The sequence below is a fragment of the Xenopus tropicalis genome, chromosome 2, assembly GCF_000004195.4.
Source record: "Xenopus tropicalis strain Nigerian chromosome 2, UCB_Xtro_10.0, whole genome shotgun sequence".
Classification (NCBI taxonomy): Eukaryota; Metazoa; Chordata; class Amphibia; order Anura; family Pipidae; genus Xenopus; species Xenopus tropicalis.
In genome coordinates this window covers 62800777-62815464 of record NC_030678.2, presented here as the reverse complement: position 1 = coordinate 62815464, position 14688 = coordinate 62800777, and the positions used below count along the sequence as shown (strand labels likewise).

Genomic DNA, 14688 nt, shown 5'->3' with positions numbered 1-14688 from the left:
AGAGTACGCACTCTGCGTAGGGCACCAACTCCCAGGGGGGCACCCAGCACCGCCGCTCCCTACGCAGAGTGCGCACTCGGCGCAAAAACATACCAAGCAAGTCTTCGCCAGTGGCTCCTTCTCTCATGCCGCGGCAACAGGCCCTTTTATAAGGTTGCGCCCGTGCGTATGACGTCACACGTCAGCGATGAGGCGCAACCTTATAGTAGTGCCTGTTGCCGCGGCATAAGAGAGAAGGAGCCGCCGACATCACTGGTCTGTTGGGGGTACTTTCTGTGGGGGCTCTGTGTGTGCGGGCTGGCTACTGTCTATGGGGGGTACTATGTATGATGAGGCAATTGGGGGTACTTATTTTTGGGGGCACTGTTTATGGGGGCAATTGGGGGTACTTTGTATGGGGGCACTGTGTGTGGGGGCTACTGTCTATGGGGGGTACTGTGTATGAGGCAATTGGGGGCACTTTGTGTGGGGGCTACTGTCTATGGAGGGTACTGTTTATGGGGGCAATTGGGGGTACTTTCTATGGGGGCAATTGGGGGCACTGTGTGTGGGGGCTACTGTCTATGGAGGGGTACTGTGTATGAGGCAATTGGGGGCACTGTGTGTGGGGGCTACTGTCTATGGCTGTCTATGACTGTTCAGTAAACCATTCGGCCCGCGATTTAGGCTGGATTTTAGATTTTGGCCCCTTCTCTGATTAAGTTCGACACCCCTGATCTAGGGGCAGATTTGCTAATCACCAATGTACCAAAAGCGTCCGAATGCGTTTTTTTTCGTAATGATCGGTATTTTGCGTTATTTCATCGCCGTCGCGACTTTTTCACGAATTGTCATGAATTTTTCGTTGCCGTCACGACTTTTTAGCAAATTGTTGTGAATTTTTCGTCGTCGTCGCGCCGAGTACGAAAGCGCTCAATACGAAAAAGTCGCGACAATTCGCGAAAGTCGTAACGGCTACGAAAAAGTCGCGACAATTCGCGAAAAGGTCTCAACGATGACGAAAAAATCGCAAACAATACGAAAAAGTCGCAAAATGTTTGTTTCCAATCCGATTTTTTCCCATTCAGGATTCGGATTCGTGGATTAGTAAATCTGCCCCCTAATGTCAGGCTTGCTGCTTTGCTTTCACTGAGGATGCATCTGGAGAATGGGGAGTGGCTTGTCATGGGTGTCATTTTTAAAACCATTTTTCAACTGGAATTTGCTTGCCGCCTGAATATTTTACATTGACACTAATGACTTAAGCAAGATCTGAAGAGGTGTATATAATGGCATTAAATACAGCAGCCAGGAAACTTAAAAAGTAAATATCTTTATAGCTATGCAGTTTATTATGTTGGGTTGAAAACCCCAACATACTGTTCTTCGACTTTAGCTTATTCTTCCGCTTTTTCTTAGCGCCCCCTATTTTCTAAACGCTACTCCTCCTACAGTTTTAGGGGTACAATACCCAAACTCTCCACACTTCGCCCTATAGCGGAGCAGGTTGCTTGTGCTTTTCTAAGCGATCCTGCCCCCTGTCTTTTTGTGGCGCTGCTCCGAACACCCCAATTTTCCCATTGACTTTGACAGGGAAGATTTTCAAACTGCTGCCACACTTACAGCTTTGAAGCTACACCCCCCAAATTTGAATAACTTAATCATGGGGTCACCCCGAATGAAGCAGCAACATTTGTTGGATGACCCCAAAGTGGGAGGGGCCAACAACAGCCAATCAAATTTTAATCATTGACTTTAATGGGAAATTGAACTTGCTGCCAATCTTACAGCTTTGAGGCTTCACTCCCCAAACTTGAATCACATAGTCATGGGGTCAGCCTGAATGAAAATAGGATGATTATTGGATGCCCAAAAGTGGGCGGAGCTGTGAACCGCCAATCAGATTTTACCTATTGATTTGGCGGAAATTCAACCTGCTGCCATTCTCACAGTAATAACGTCGGGGTCCCCAAACTTTTTACACTTGGTCACTAGGGGACTGCAGTTTAAGTTTTGAAAAGTGGGCGGAGCCACCAACAGCCAATCAGATTTCACCTATTGATTTTTATTGGTTTGATGCCAGATTTTCCAGAACTTTGCACAGTCAGTCACTGGGTGACTACGCATTCAAGGTAAGAAAAAGTGGGCGGAGCCACCAACAGCCAATCAGAGTTTACCTATTGACTTTCAATGGGGAAATCCAACCTGCTGCCATTCTCACAGTACTAACACCAGGGTCCCCAAACTTTTCACAGTTGGTCACTAGGGGACTGCAATTTTAGTTTTGAAAAGTGGGTGGAGCCACCAACAACCAATCAGATTTCACCTATTGATTTTTATTGGTTTGTTGCCAGGCTTCCCAAACTTTGCAAAGTCAGACACTGGGTTTGTATTTTTGTAAGTGGGTGGAGCCACCAACAGCCAATCAGATTTTACCTATTGACTCTAAATGGGGAAATTCAACCTGCTGCCATTCTGACAGTATTAACACCAGGGTCCCCAAACTTTTCACAGTTTGTCACTAGAGGACTACAGTTTTAGTTTTGAAAAAGTGGGCGGGGCCACCAACAGCCAATCCGATTTCCCCTATTGAATTTTATTGGTTTGATGCCAGAGTTCGCAAACTTTGCACAGTCAGTCACTGCGTGACTTTGTACCCAAGGTTAGAAAAAGTGGGCAGGGCCGCTAAAAGCCAATCCCATTTCTTTCATTGTTTTCAGTGGGAAAATTTTAACTGCTGCCATTCTCACATGTTTAATGTCAGGGTCCCCAAACTTTGCACAGTTTGTCACTAGGTGACTATGTTCCAAGTTTAGAAAAGTGGGTGGGGCCAACAACAGCCAATTAGATTTCACCTATAGACTTCATATGTTTAAATTTAAACTGCGGCCATTCTTTAAATATTAATACTAAGGTCTCCAAACTTTGCAGAGTTAGAAAAAGTGGGTGGAGCCAACAACAGCCGATCAGATTTTACCTATTGATTTTCAATGGGAAATTCAACCTGCTGCCATTCTCACAGTATTAACACCAGGGTCACTAGGGAACTACATTTTTAGGTTTTAAAAAGTGGGTGGAGCCACCAACAGCCAATCAGACTTCACCTATTGAATTTTTTTATTTAAGTTTATATTTAAAATGTTGCTTTGCTCACACTATTTATGTCAGGGTTCCCAAACAAGTGGGAGGAGCCACCAACAGCCAATCCATCTCCACCCATTAGATTCCTTGGCTTATATTTAAACTGAAGCCATTATTTAAATATTAATTCCAGGGTTGTTAAAGTTTCCAGAGTTAGTCACTGGGTATTTGCCTTTCAAAGTTAGAAAAAAGTGGGCGGAGCCACCAACAGCCAATAACATTTCACCTGAAGTGTAAAATGCTGTCAGCCTCACAATGAATTCCTGAGTCCCCAAAATTTGCAAAGTTGGTCACTGGGGGACTGCAGTTCAAAAATAGGAAAAGTAGGTTGGGCCACTAACAGCCAATCAGATTTCATCCATTGAATTTTATTGGTTTAAATTTAAAATGCTGTCATTCTCAAACTATTTATGCCAGGGTGCCCACTGTTTGTCACTGGGTGACTTTGACTCAAGGTTAGAAAAAGTGGGCGGAACCACCAATCATAATTCACCTATTGACTTTTATTGGTGTAATTGCTGCCGTTCTTTAACTATTAATCCTAGGGTCCCTAAACTTCGCAGAGTTAGTCACTGGGTAACTGCAGTTCCAGGTTAGAAAAAGGGGGTGGAGCCAATAACCGCCAATCAGATGTCATTGACTTTCAGTGGGGAAATTTAAGTTGCTGCCATGCAGACACTATTAAAACCAGGGTCCCCAAACTTTGCACAGTGGTTTTTACTGTATAACTGTGGTCCATGGTCAGAGAAAGTGGGCAGAGCCCATTCAGTGACTTCATGTTTTTCAACCCAATATGAAGTTTGTTCTCAAACTTCCCTTTCTAGTTCCACACTGCTTTTTATTCATTTTTTATACAATTTGATAAATAGGCTCTTGTGTGTGAGTTCAATTCAGAGGACATTTTTCATTGTTGGATGTGAGGACAAGAAGTTAGACAGAAACAAACTCCAGACACGCTCAATAATTATGAAGAAATGCAGCTTGCCATAGGATTGATAAATGCCACAATAACCAAAGACTTAAGACATGAGAAACAAAGTTCTTGAGATACAAACGGACTCATAGAAATTGTGGGGGGGTGTTTAGGATAAAAATGAAAAGATTTTGCCTGATGATGATAATCAAATGCTATGGGGTATATTTTATTTATTTGATCTTTATTTTGAATATATGCAATCTTTTATATTTCAGCCCAGATCTGTTCACCGCCAGAAAATATCTTAAATGGAAGTTTTAATCCAACAAAAGATGAATATTATTACCAGGATTCTGTGACGTACAAATGCATTAACAACTTAGTACTAGTTGGGAAATCCTCTATGTTTTGCACAGAATTTGGAAATTGGAGTTCTGCTGTTCCTCACTGTAAAGGTATTGCATATAATATATTAAAAAGTTGATTCTAAAGAGAAATATTGTATTTTTAGGGGGAAATATCATTAAATATATATTTCTTCAAGAGTTTTAAACATTTTTTTTGTATTTGTGAATTCAAGCTAAAGCTAGCTTCTCAGTACTTAAGAATACCTCAGTTTGGGAGACATTAAGAACTATTTAATACAATAAATTGCATTATTATGCACTTTAGGTTATAATTAAATATGGAATGTATTTGTATTTGAAGTTTTGTTTTATTGGGAAATATGGTAATAATAGCAACATTAGTAACACTAAAGTGACTAAATTATCATATATTATAAAGAGTATGATTTTATTAAACTAATGGGGGGGTAGATCACTAAGATATGAGAAATAAAAAATATGATACAGGTATAGGACCCATTATCCAGAATGCTCGGGACCAAGGGTATTCCGGATAAGGGGTCTTTCCGTAATTTGGATCTCAATACCTTAAGTCTACTGAAAAATCAATAAAACAGTAATTAAACCCAATAGGATTATTTTGCATCCAATAAGGATTAATTATATCTTAGTTGGGATCAATTACAAGGGTTCTGTTTTATTTCTACATAGAAAAAGGAAATCAGTTTTAAAATTCTGAATTATTTGATTAAAATTGAGTCTATGGGAGACGGGCATTCTGTAATTCGGAGCTTTCTGGATAACGGGTTTCCGGATAAGGGGTCCTATACCTGTATTTGTTTTAGGTCCCTGACTTGTTACTGACCCTTAAAATTTGGTGAGACATATGATTTATGCTGGGTATGGGGATTTCTACTTAGGGCCCTGTGGAGGGCATATTTTATATATTGGTATATTATTTGCTCAATACAGGGTATAACTGTAGCCCTGCATGATGTATAACATATAGATAGAGGGTATATAAAGGGAGTGATATGGTAATGCCACACCTCCTCTGATGAATCACCCAGTGGTGTGTAATATGTAAGGAGGGCAGTATGGGGACCATGAGGCACTGGGAAGCACCTGTTTGTTGCTTGATTTGTTTTTTGAATTTTTTGTTAATAATTTGAGCCAATAAATGGTTTTTTGTTTCACTGGTAAGTTTGTTGATTATTTATATTCAGGACCTAACAGTGAGATATAACTATTAGATGGTCTCTTTCTCTGTCTATTATTAATTGTGTAGACATTAACCAGGTAGAAAAAAAAAGAAAGTAACATAGTAAGTTGGGTTGAAAAAAGACATACGTTCAACCATAATGCCTATATCTAACTTGCCTAACTACTAGTTGATCCAGAGGAAGGCAAAAAACCCCATCTGAAGCCTCTCTAATTTGCCGCAGAGGGGAAAAAATTCCTTCCTGACTCCAAGATGGCAATCGGACCAGTCCCTGGATCAACTTGTACTAAGAGCTATCTCCCATAACCCTGTATTCCCTCACTTGCTAAGAATCCATCTAGTAGAGAAATCCATTTGGTTATGACTAGGGGAATTAAAATGCAGTTATGGGGCCTGTTATGCAGAATGCTTGGGACCTGTTGGTTTTCTTTTTTGTATCAGGAATCCGTGGTTTGGTAAAAATCTCCATACTTTGTCAACTAAAAACATTTAAGCATTAAATTAACGCAATAGGAACCAGCAATCCAATAAGAATTAATTATATTTTAGTTGGGATTAAGTACAAGGTACTGTTTTATTATTACAGAAAATAATTTTTAAAAAATGTATTTTATAGTATTTGATTAAAATTGAGTCTATGGGAGATAGACTTCATAGGCCTCATAATTTGGAATTTTCTGGATAACAGGGATAATAATAATAATAATGGATCCCATATCTGTACTGGTAAATTGGTACTATTGTGTATATTAGAATATTCCCAGGAGGCATGGTTGTAGGGTATAGGGCAGGAGTCCCAACCTTTCTTACTCATGAGCCGCAGTCAAATGTAAAAAGACTTGGAGAGCAACACAAGCATCATAAAAGTTCATGGAGGTGCCAAATAAGGGCTAAGATTGGCTATTAAGTAGCCTCTATGCACACTGTCCACTTACAGGGGGCTTTATTTGGTAGTAAATCTTGTTTTTATTCAACCAAAACTTTCTACCAAGTCAGGAATTCCAAAATAACTACCTGCCAAAAATATTAAAATAACAAATTTTGGATACTATACTGAAAACTCCTATTTCTAAAGGGCCAGCTTATTGAATTAAAGGATATCCGTTTCCTCAATGATCACATAAATTGTTTTCAGGCATAGATACCAACTTTGTTTTCTGTGTATTTTTTCTCCTGTGTTGCCCTCTATGACAATTGTTTGAGAACACTATTACTTGTGATTCTGAATACTTATATTCTTATAAGAACTTATCATTTCTGTTTATAGAATTTATTTGGATGTTTGTTCATTCTAATGATAAAGAAGCAGTTGAATCATTCAGTGGTTTGGCATATTAGTACATATATTTGGTAAAAATGATGCATGTTTCTTACAACAGGTGTTAATTGTGCCAATCCAGATGTTCCTAACTCAAAAAGGCTATCAGGATTTTCTGGCCCATATACACTCAATTCTGCTATTACCTTCAAATGTAATGACGGTTTTGACATTTTTGGACAATCTACTATAGAATGCAATATTGATAGTCAGTGGGAGCCTTCATTGCCTCAGTGTTTGGGTAAGTATAAGCTTTTATATGCTAAAATATTGAATGAAACTTGTTAAACTAGGCTTTTTTCCTGTTTGTAGCATTCCTAATTGCAGCCTTTATAAACTTAATACTCTGCATTAATTATAATTTAAAGTATAGAAATTATACTTTAAAGTTTGATATGAAATAAGCCTGCTTTTATGAATGCAAGTGTATTTGCTATAGAGAATCCTAGAATTACCTCCAGCCTAGAGGTGGGAGTAATTCCCAGGGTTCTTATAGCACAATTGCATCAATAGCTCCAACTGACTTGCAACAAACATGCTAAATCCAAGACTATTGCATTATTGCTTTGGATGTGACCTCATTCCCAGTCAAACAATGCTACCTGCTAATTGTGCGCAATTCATAAAAAAAAGTGTAGTTTAACCCTTTCCCTGCCAAAAACGTAGGTACTACATTGTTTTAAAAAAAAAAAAAAAAAAAAAGCAGTTATCTGCCAACAACGTAGTACCTACATTATTGGTGCTAATGCAATTCTGCCGCCGGTGCAGAGAGTCAGCTGTGCCCCCAACCCCCTTGGCAACGAGCCAAGGGGGCTGGCAAGTCGCTCCAGTGATGCGATCGCATCGCAGCATGGACCTACAAGCAGCAGATGCGATTGCATCGAGCTGTGTCTTCGTCTGCTGCTTGTTCCCCCCCAGCGCCGCCACGCACTTCCTGTACTGGAAGGACCACAGAGAAGACCCCTGCCTGTGTGATCCCTGAGACCTTCTAATGGTAAGTGCTGTTTATTTGCCTAATTCACACACACACAATTTAGCACAGTTTTTTTATGCTATTTTGCACACTCTAGCACTCTTTAGCATACTTATATACACACTTACACACTGTCACACAAATTTTAGATGTGTACACACATATACACAATTTTTTTTTTACTTTTTTTTTTTTTTACCCCTTTGTCTTTAGTTTTTTCCCCTAAAAACTGTTTATTTTGACAGCCTGACTATTGGATCAGATATTCTGACCACTAATTATGCTGTCATGTGACTTATTTTGGTGTTTCATTGATTTGCACAATTTTTGTGGTTTTATTGCATTTTTATCCCTATATTAGTGTTCCTGATCTGATTTTAGCATAGCTATGCCATGTGTAACTTTGGTATGCAAAAATAACTTTACCTATTTTGAATTCATCAGAATGTGTACTTTCCAAAAATATATGGTTTTCTGGGGGGTCTCTGTATAGTTAGGGGGGTTACGGCACATAATACGCTGTCAGGGGGCTCTGTGTGCAAAAGCTGAGTTGGCAGGCGAGAAATCCACATGTGCTATTTTCATTTGGGGTTCAGTACATACCACAGACTTTGGTATATCTATGCATATTGGGCATCAAACTATTCAGTAGACCTTAGGTGTTCCTATTTGGGGTGATTTGCTTTGTATGCAAGAAATTGTGTGAGATAAATTTTTTCGCATTTTTATGCGATTTTCTGAAATGTCATAAAAACCACTAACTTTAGGAAAGCTTTACAGATTGGTACTTTGGTGTAGAAAGGACTCTTTACCCATGTTGGATTTGTCAGAATGTGTACTTTCCAAAAATATAGGGTTTTTAGGGGTTACCCTACATTTCTGCAGCTTCTAACCCTCATAAAACTGCCATGTGTTTATGAATTAGGTAAAGATAAGCCATGAAATTAGAGTGCACAAGGTATATTTGGAGGGTCTCTAAGTGCTATGTGCTTTGATAAACCTATGTACAGTGGGCATCAAACTGTTCAGTATACCTCTGGGGTTCATATTTAGGGTGTTTTAACTTGGTACCTAATGACCTGTAGAAATTAAGAGGCTGCATAGTGGAAGTTTTGAGGTGATTTTTGGAAATTCCATAAAAATCGTCAAACTTAGGAAAGCTTTGCGGCTTGGTACTTTGGAGTAGAAAGACATAGGTACCCAGTTTAGATTCGGGGGAATGTGTACTCTCCAAAAATATATGACTTTCTGGGGTGAATGTACTTTTTACTAACGTTATCCCACATATAATGATGTAAATGTTGATTTTGCAGAAGCTGAAATGACAGAAATGATAGATCATATGGGGGTATGTTCCCATTGGGGCCCCTACATGCCACATACTTAGGTAAACCTATACATATTGGGCATCAAACTGTTCAGTGGATCCCTGGCGTTCATATTGAGAGTGTTTTATCTGGTTACTTTATGACCTTAAGGGGATAAGATACTATAGACTGAAAGCTTTGAAGCGATTTTTAAAAAATTTCACAAATTTTGATAAAAACCAGTAACTTTAGGCAACTTGTAGTTTTGTTCCCCAGAATCTGTTCTTTCTAAAAATTTATAATTTTCTGGGATAAACCTTCTGTTAGTGGAATGTTATACCTTAAAATCTAAAGTATTCAGCTTTCTGGAGCAGTGCTTTGGAAATTTGAAAGCTTAGGTTGTCCTGAAAAAACGATATATAGTTTTCCTGGGTAAACTAAAAGTCCCCCTGAGGAAAGAACCAACAGTGCAAAATGTTCAAAAACTGTCTGGCAGTAGAAGTTCCGCTTTGTCCAAAACGTCTGGCAGTGAAAGGGTTAATTAGTGTGATTACTTGTGCATAGGATATTGCCAGACACAACTTGATGCTTGCCTGTAATAGAAGTATGCTGGATTTCTCTATGTAAACCGTGAGAAAAAACATGGTGATTTTCATCTGGAGAGTGCATATGCGCAGTGTTAATGAGCCTTTCAGAATTTCATACAACCCGCTTTTAGATCTGTGATGATGCATTTTATGTTTATCAAATTTATGTTTCTTTGTTAGGGCGCTGTGGTTCTCCCCCTAGTCTTCTTTATGCAGAGTTGAAACCAGACTTTGTCGATCAAAAGACCTTTTCTTCTGGAGCAGAAGTGCAATATGCTTGCCTCATTGGGTACAACCCTATCTCTGGCAAAAATTCCACAATAATTTGCCATGATGCCACATGGTCAACCCCTGATGTGTTCTGTACATGTAAGTACACAATTTAAATGTTTTCCCCCCTTCTGAAGCCTCTCTAATTTGCCACAGAGGGGGAAAATTCTTCCTGACTTAAAGATGCCAATCATGCCTGTTCCTCGTAACCCTGTATTTTCTCACTTGCTAAAAATCCCTTCTCGAAGCTATTTAATGTGTTGGCCAGTACAATGGATTCAGGGAGAGAATTCTACAACTTCCCAGCTCTCACTGTTAAAACCCTTTACAAATATTTAAATGGAACATCCTTTCTTCTAATTGTAATGGATGACCTTGTGTCTGCTGGAAGAACTTACTAGTAAAGCATAGTGAGATTATTATATAACCCCCGCCCCTTATATATTTATACATAGTTATCTTATCCTCACAATACTAACTTGGTCAGTCTTTCCTCATAACTTAGACCATATGACCACTGGAGACCAAATCTGCACAGCATATTCTAGATGGAGCCTTACCAGCCCTCTAAGTGGTAGAATGGCCCCCTCCTATAAATGTATTCCCTATTTCAAACAGTTAATACTAAGACCTGGGGCAGAAGCACAGGAGCACTAAGGGGCACAAGAGCACACCCCTTAGTCCATGTTCAAGGAGCACTTCTGCCCCAGTTTAGGTTGTTCTCTACACCTTGTGCCAGATAGAGCAACAAGGTGCAGAGGACAGCATCAACAGGAGTAGGCCAGCTCTGTCCTTACTGCTTTCCATAGAAAACTGCCGAACAGTAATGTTATTTCAAATACACATTAAAAATATTGTTTTTCTGGGGTCAACTTACTCTTCTGCACACAAGTGGACAAAAAAAGATGATTTTGCAACAGAAATACCTAAGCAAATCCACTGTGCATGCACTGACAATTTGATGCTAGAGCGGATTAAAACATGTTCTTTTGCCACATACAAAACAAACAGTAGGAGTCATTTACAGCTGCAAGTGTAGTATGTAAAGTGCAGTTTCGGACCCAGTTGCTATGTTTTTCTTTTTATCAACAATGCAGCATTTTTATCAACAATGCAACACTTCCAGCATTATTGTGGTCACCAGGGGAAGTTATGTCTAGCGCAATTGTGGCAATGCATAAAAATTAACGTAGTTGTTCTTGTTACGAATTTGCAATTGCTCTCTGACAAAATGAAATGTGCAACCAATTCTGCCTCATCTGTTGATATTGAAATGTTAGCCATGCAGCAATGCTGGAAATATCGAAAGGAGACGGGAACTTTTTTCCATATCTGGTAAAAATATTCTGGAAGGAGGTACAGATACTTGCAATCTCTCACTTTCCCAGCATTTTAACTTCAGCCTGCTCTAGTGCTATTAGAGATTGTTATATTGGGCATCAAACTGCTTAGAAGACCCTCAGACAAATATGTTTTATCACTGTACCTATTTAACTGTTTTATCTGTGTGCTTGTGTATACTTATATATAATTTACCTAACTAGATTTAAAGTTAAAATGTGTCTGTACCCTTTGACATTTCAGCCCAAATCTGTCCACCACCTGAAAATATTGTAAATGGAAGTTTTATTCCACAAAAGGATCAATACTTGTACAAGGAGAGCGTGACATATCAGTGCTTTAATAACATGGAAATTGTTGGGGATCCATCCCGTTTTTGCACAGCTACCGGGAAATGGAGTTCCGTTGTACCTTCTTGTAATGGTAAGAAATATTCATGTTGTCTTAGGTTCAACATTTTTATTCATGAATGTGTGTGTGTGTGTGTGTGTATATATATATGTATATATATATATATATATATATATATATATATATATATATATGTGTGTGTGTATATATATGTGTATATATATATATATGTGTATATATATATATATATGTATATATATATATATATATGTATATATATATATATAAATTAATAATGTGTGTGTGTGTGTGTGTGTGTGTGTGTGTGTACAAGAACAAAAGGAGCACACCCTTCAGAGAATCAAGCGCCCTGGCGCTGGTCAAAAAGCAACAAAACAGAAACAGAGTACTGCACACACAGGGACTTTGGAAAAGATAAAAAATGTTTATTGAAAAAGATCCGACGTTTTGAGCACTAACGATGCTCTTCCTCAGGGACAAAGTTTGAAAATATTGTTTTTCTGGGGTCAACTTACTCTTCTGCTATTAAGTAAAGTAAATCCACTGCGTGCACTGACAATTCGATGCTTGTGCACTTAGAACATAGAGTGGATTAAAAGTTTCTACACAGGTGTAGAAAAAAGCCTTGTGTGCCTTTGCTTTTGCCACATATAAAACAAACAGTAGGGGGCACATTAATCAAAGTACAAATTTCGGACATTAAAAAGCACAATACAAAAAATTCTTATTAAATCCGATATTTTCTGATGTGTAATTAAAGTATGAAAATTTCACATTGTGGTTGTACGAAAATATTGTGGTACGATAACCAAGTTATGAAATTTTCGTATCTGAACGATCGTAAAAGGAGCGAAAAACTTTGACTTTGAACCTTCTGGGCATGTTTTTGAAAGCCTCCCATAGGACTCAGTGGCACTCAGCAGCTCCAACCTGGCCCAAGGAAAGTCATGATACCGAAGCTTGAATGAATTCTGAAACTTTCGTACTCGTTGAGACAAATACGATTTTGTCACACAAATTGTCACAAAGTACAAAAAACTTGTGCAAACTAACGGAAAAAACGCAGAAAATATGAACTTTTGGTATTCGGACTCAACCGTACATTATTGTGCAATGTACCCCTAGGTGTCATTTACAGCTGCATGTGCAATATTTAAAGTGCAGTTTCGGATCCAGTTGCTATGTTTTTCTTTTTACCAACAATGCAGCATTTTCCCCTTTAATTCCAGCACCATTGTGGTCATGTGGGGGAAGTTAGGTCTAGCGCAATCGTGGCAATGTATAAAAATAAACGCAGTTATTTGTGTTGCGAATTTGTAATTGCTCTTTCTGACAAAATGAAATGTGCGGCCAATTCTGCCTCATCTGTTGAAACTGAAATGTAAGCCATGCAACAATGCTGGTGGTATCAAAAGGAGACAGGAACTTTTTTTTCATATCTGGTAGTTTTTCTCAGTATCAAAAATTATTCTGGAAGGAGGTACAAATACTCACTTTCCCAGCATTTCAACTTAAGCTTGCTCTAGCGCATTTAGGGATTGTTAAACAACAGATAAATTAAAGACATAAACATGTCATCCTACAAACATTATTCACTAGCAGAACTTTATTGACTAGAAGTTGGAAAAAGTTACCATCACTAGAGAAGATACAAACTGAAACAAAACGTAGTCACTTTATAAACAAGGTTTGCATCCTCAGCATAGCTTCAGCAGCAACTGTTAGAAACATCTATAGTTTGAAAGATCAACTATATGCTTGGGTTTAAGCACTCACTGGTACGTATGGTTCTCCAGTCTTTTCCTTTCTTCTACTGTTCTCTTTCTTCCTCCCTTGTTTTTCTTTAAATGGTTTTCTTAAAATGTTAAATTGCAAAAATGATTAATTAAAAAAAGGTTATCCATGAAAATTCCTATGGTAAATTTTTGGGTGCTCTACATTCTGCATATAATTAGGTAATCATATACATATTGGGCATCAAACTGCTTAGAAGACCCCCAGACAAATATTTTTTATCATTGTACCTATTTACCTATTTTATCTGTGTGCTTGTGTATACTTATATATAATTTTCATAACTAGATTTAAAGTTAAAATGTGTCTGTATTATGTACCCTTAGACAGTTCAGCCCAAATCTGTCCACCACCTGAAAATATTGTAAATGGACATTTTATTCCACAAAAGGATCAATACCTGTACAAGGAGAGTGTGACATATCAATGCTTTAATAACACGAAAATTGTTGGGGATCCTTCCAGATTTTGCACAGCTACTGGCAAATGGAGTTCTATTGTACCTTCTTGTAATGGTAGGACATATTCATGTTGTTGGTTCAAAAATTTTATTCTATATACTATGGGGCTGATTTACTAAGACACAAATTCGAATCCGAATTGGGAAAATTCCGATGGGAAAACGAACATTTTGCAACTTTTTCGAATTTTCGGTGCCTTTACGACTTTGCGTAAATTGTCGCGACTTTTTCGTTACCAATACGATTTGCGCGAAAAAACGCGAGTTTTTCGTATTCATTACGATGCGCTCGTATCTTGGCGAAACTTTCAGACTTGGCATGATTTTGGAAGCCTCCCATAGGACTCAATGGCACCCTGCAGCTCCAACCTGGCCCAAGAAAAGTCACCATACTGAAGCTTGAATGAATCCGAATCTTTCGTACTCAGCGCGAAAGCTGCAAAAAATTAGCGAATTTTCGCGCAAGGATTAACGCTACGAAAAAATCGCCAGATTTTGCGCAACATTTGGAATGGCAACGAAAAAGTCGCGACAATTAGCCGAAAAATCGCAAAATACCGATCATTACGAAAAAAACGCAATCGGACACATTCGGCCCGTTCGTGGGTAAGTAAATCAGCCCCTTAGTGTGTGTGTGTAAATAAATATACAATCTAAATCC

General features: G+C 38.5%; 1 protein-coding gene across 2 annotated transcripts in view; it reads left to right on the top strand.

Moving 5' to 3' along the window:
• The window catches only part of c4bpa (complement component 4 binding protein, alpha), a 45656-nt gene that overhangs the window by 21900 nt on the left and 9068 nt on the right, over positions 1-14688 (top strand). Inside the window, exons 7-11 of one of the 2 annotated variants that reach the window (XM_012964062.3) lie at positions 4312-4491; positions 6985-7164; positions 9971-10159; positions 11645-11824; positions 13894-14082. In XM_012964062.3, the coding sequence (XP_012819516.1) occupies positions 4312-4491; positions 6985-7164; positions 9971-10159; positions 11645-11824; positions 13894-14082 (918 nt within the window). 2 annotated transcript variants of the gene reach the window in all.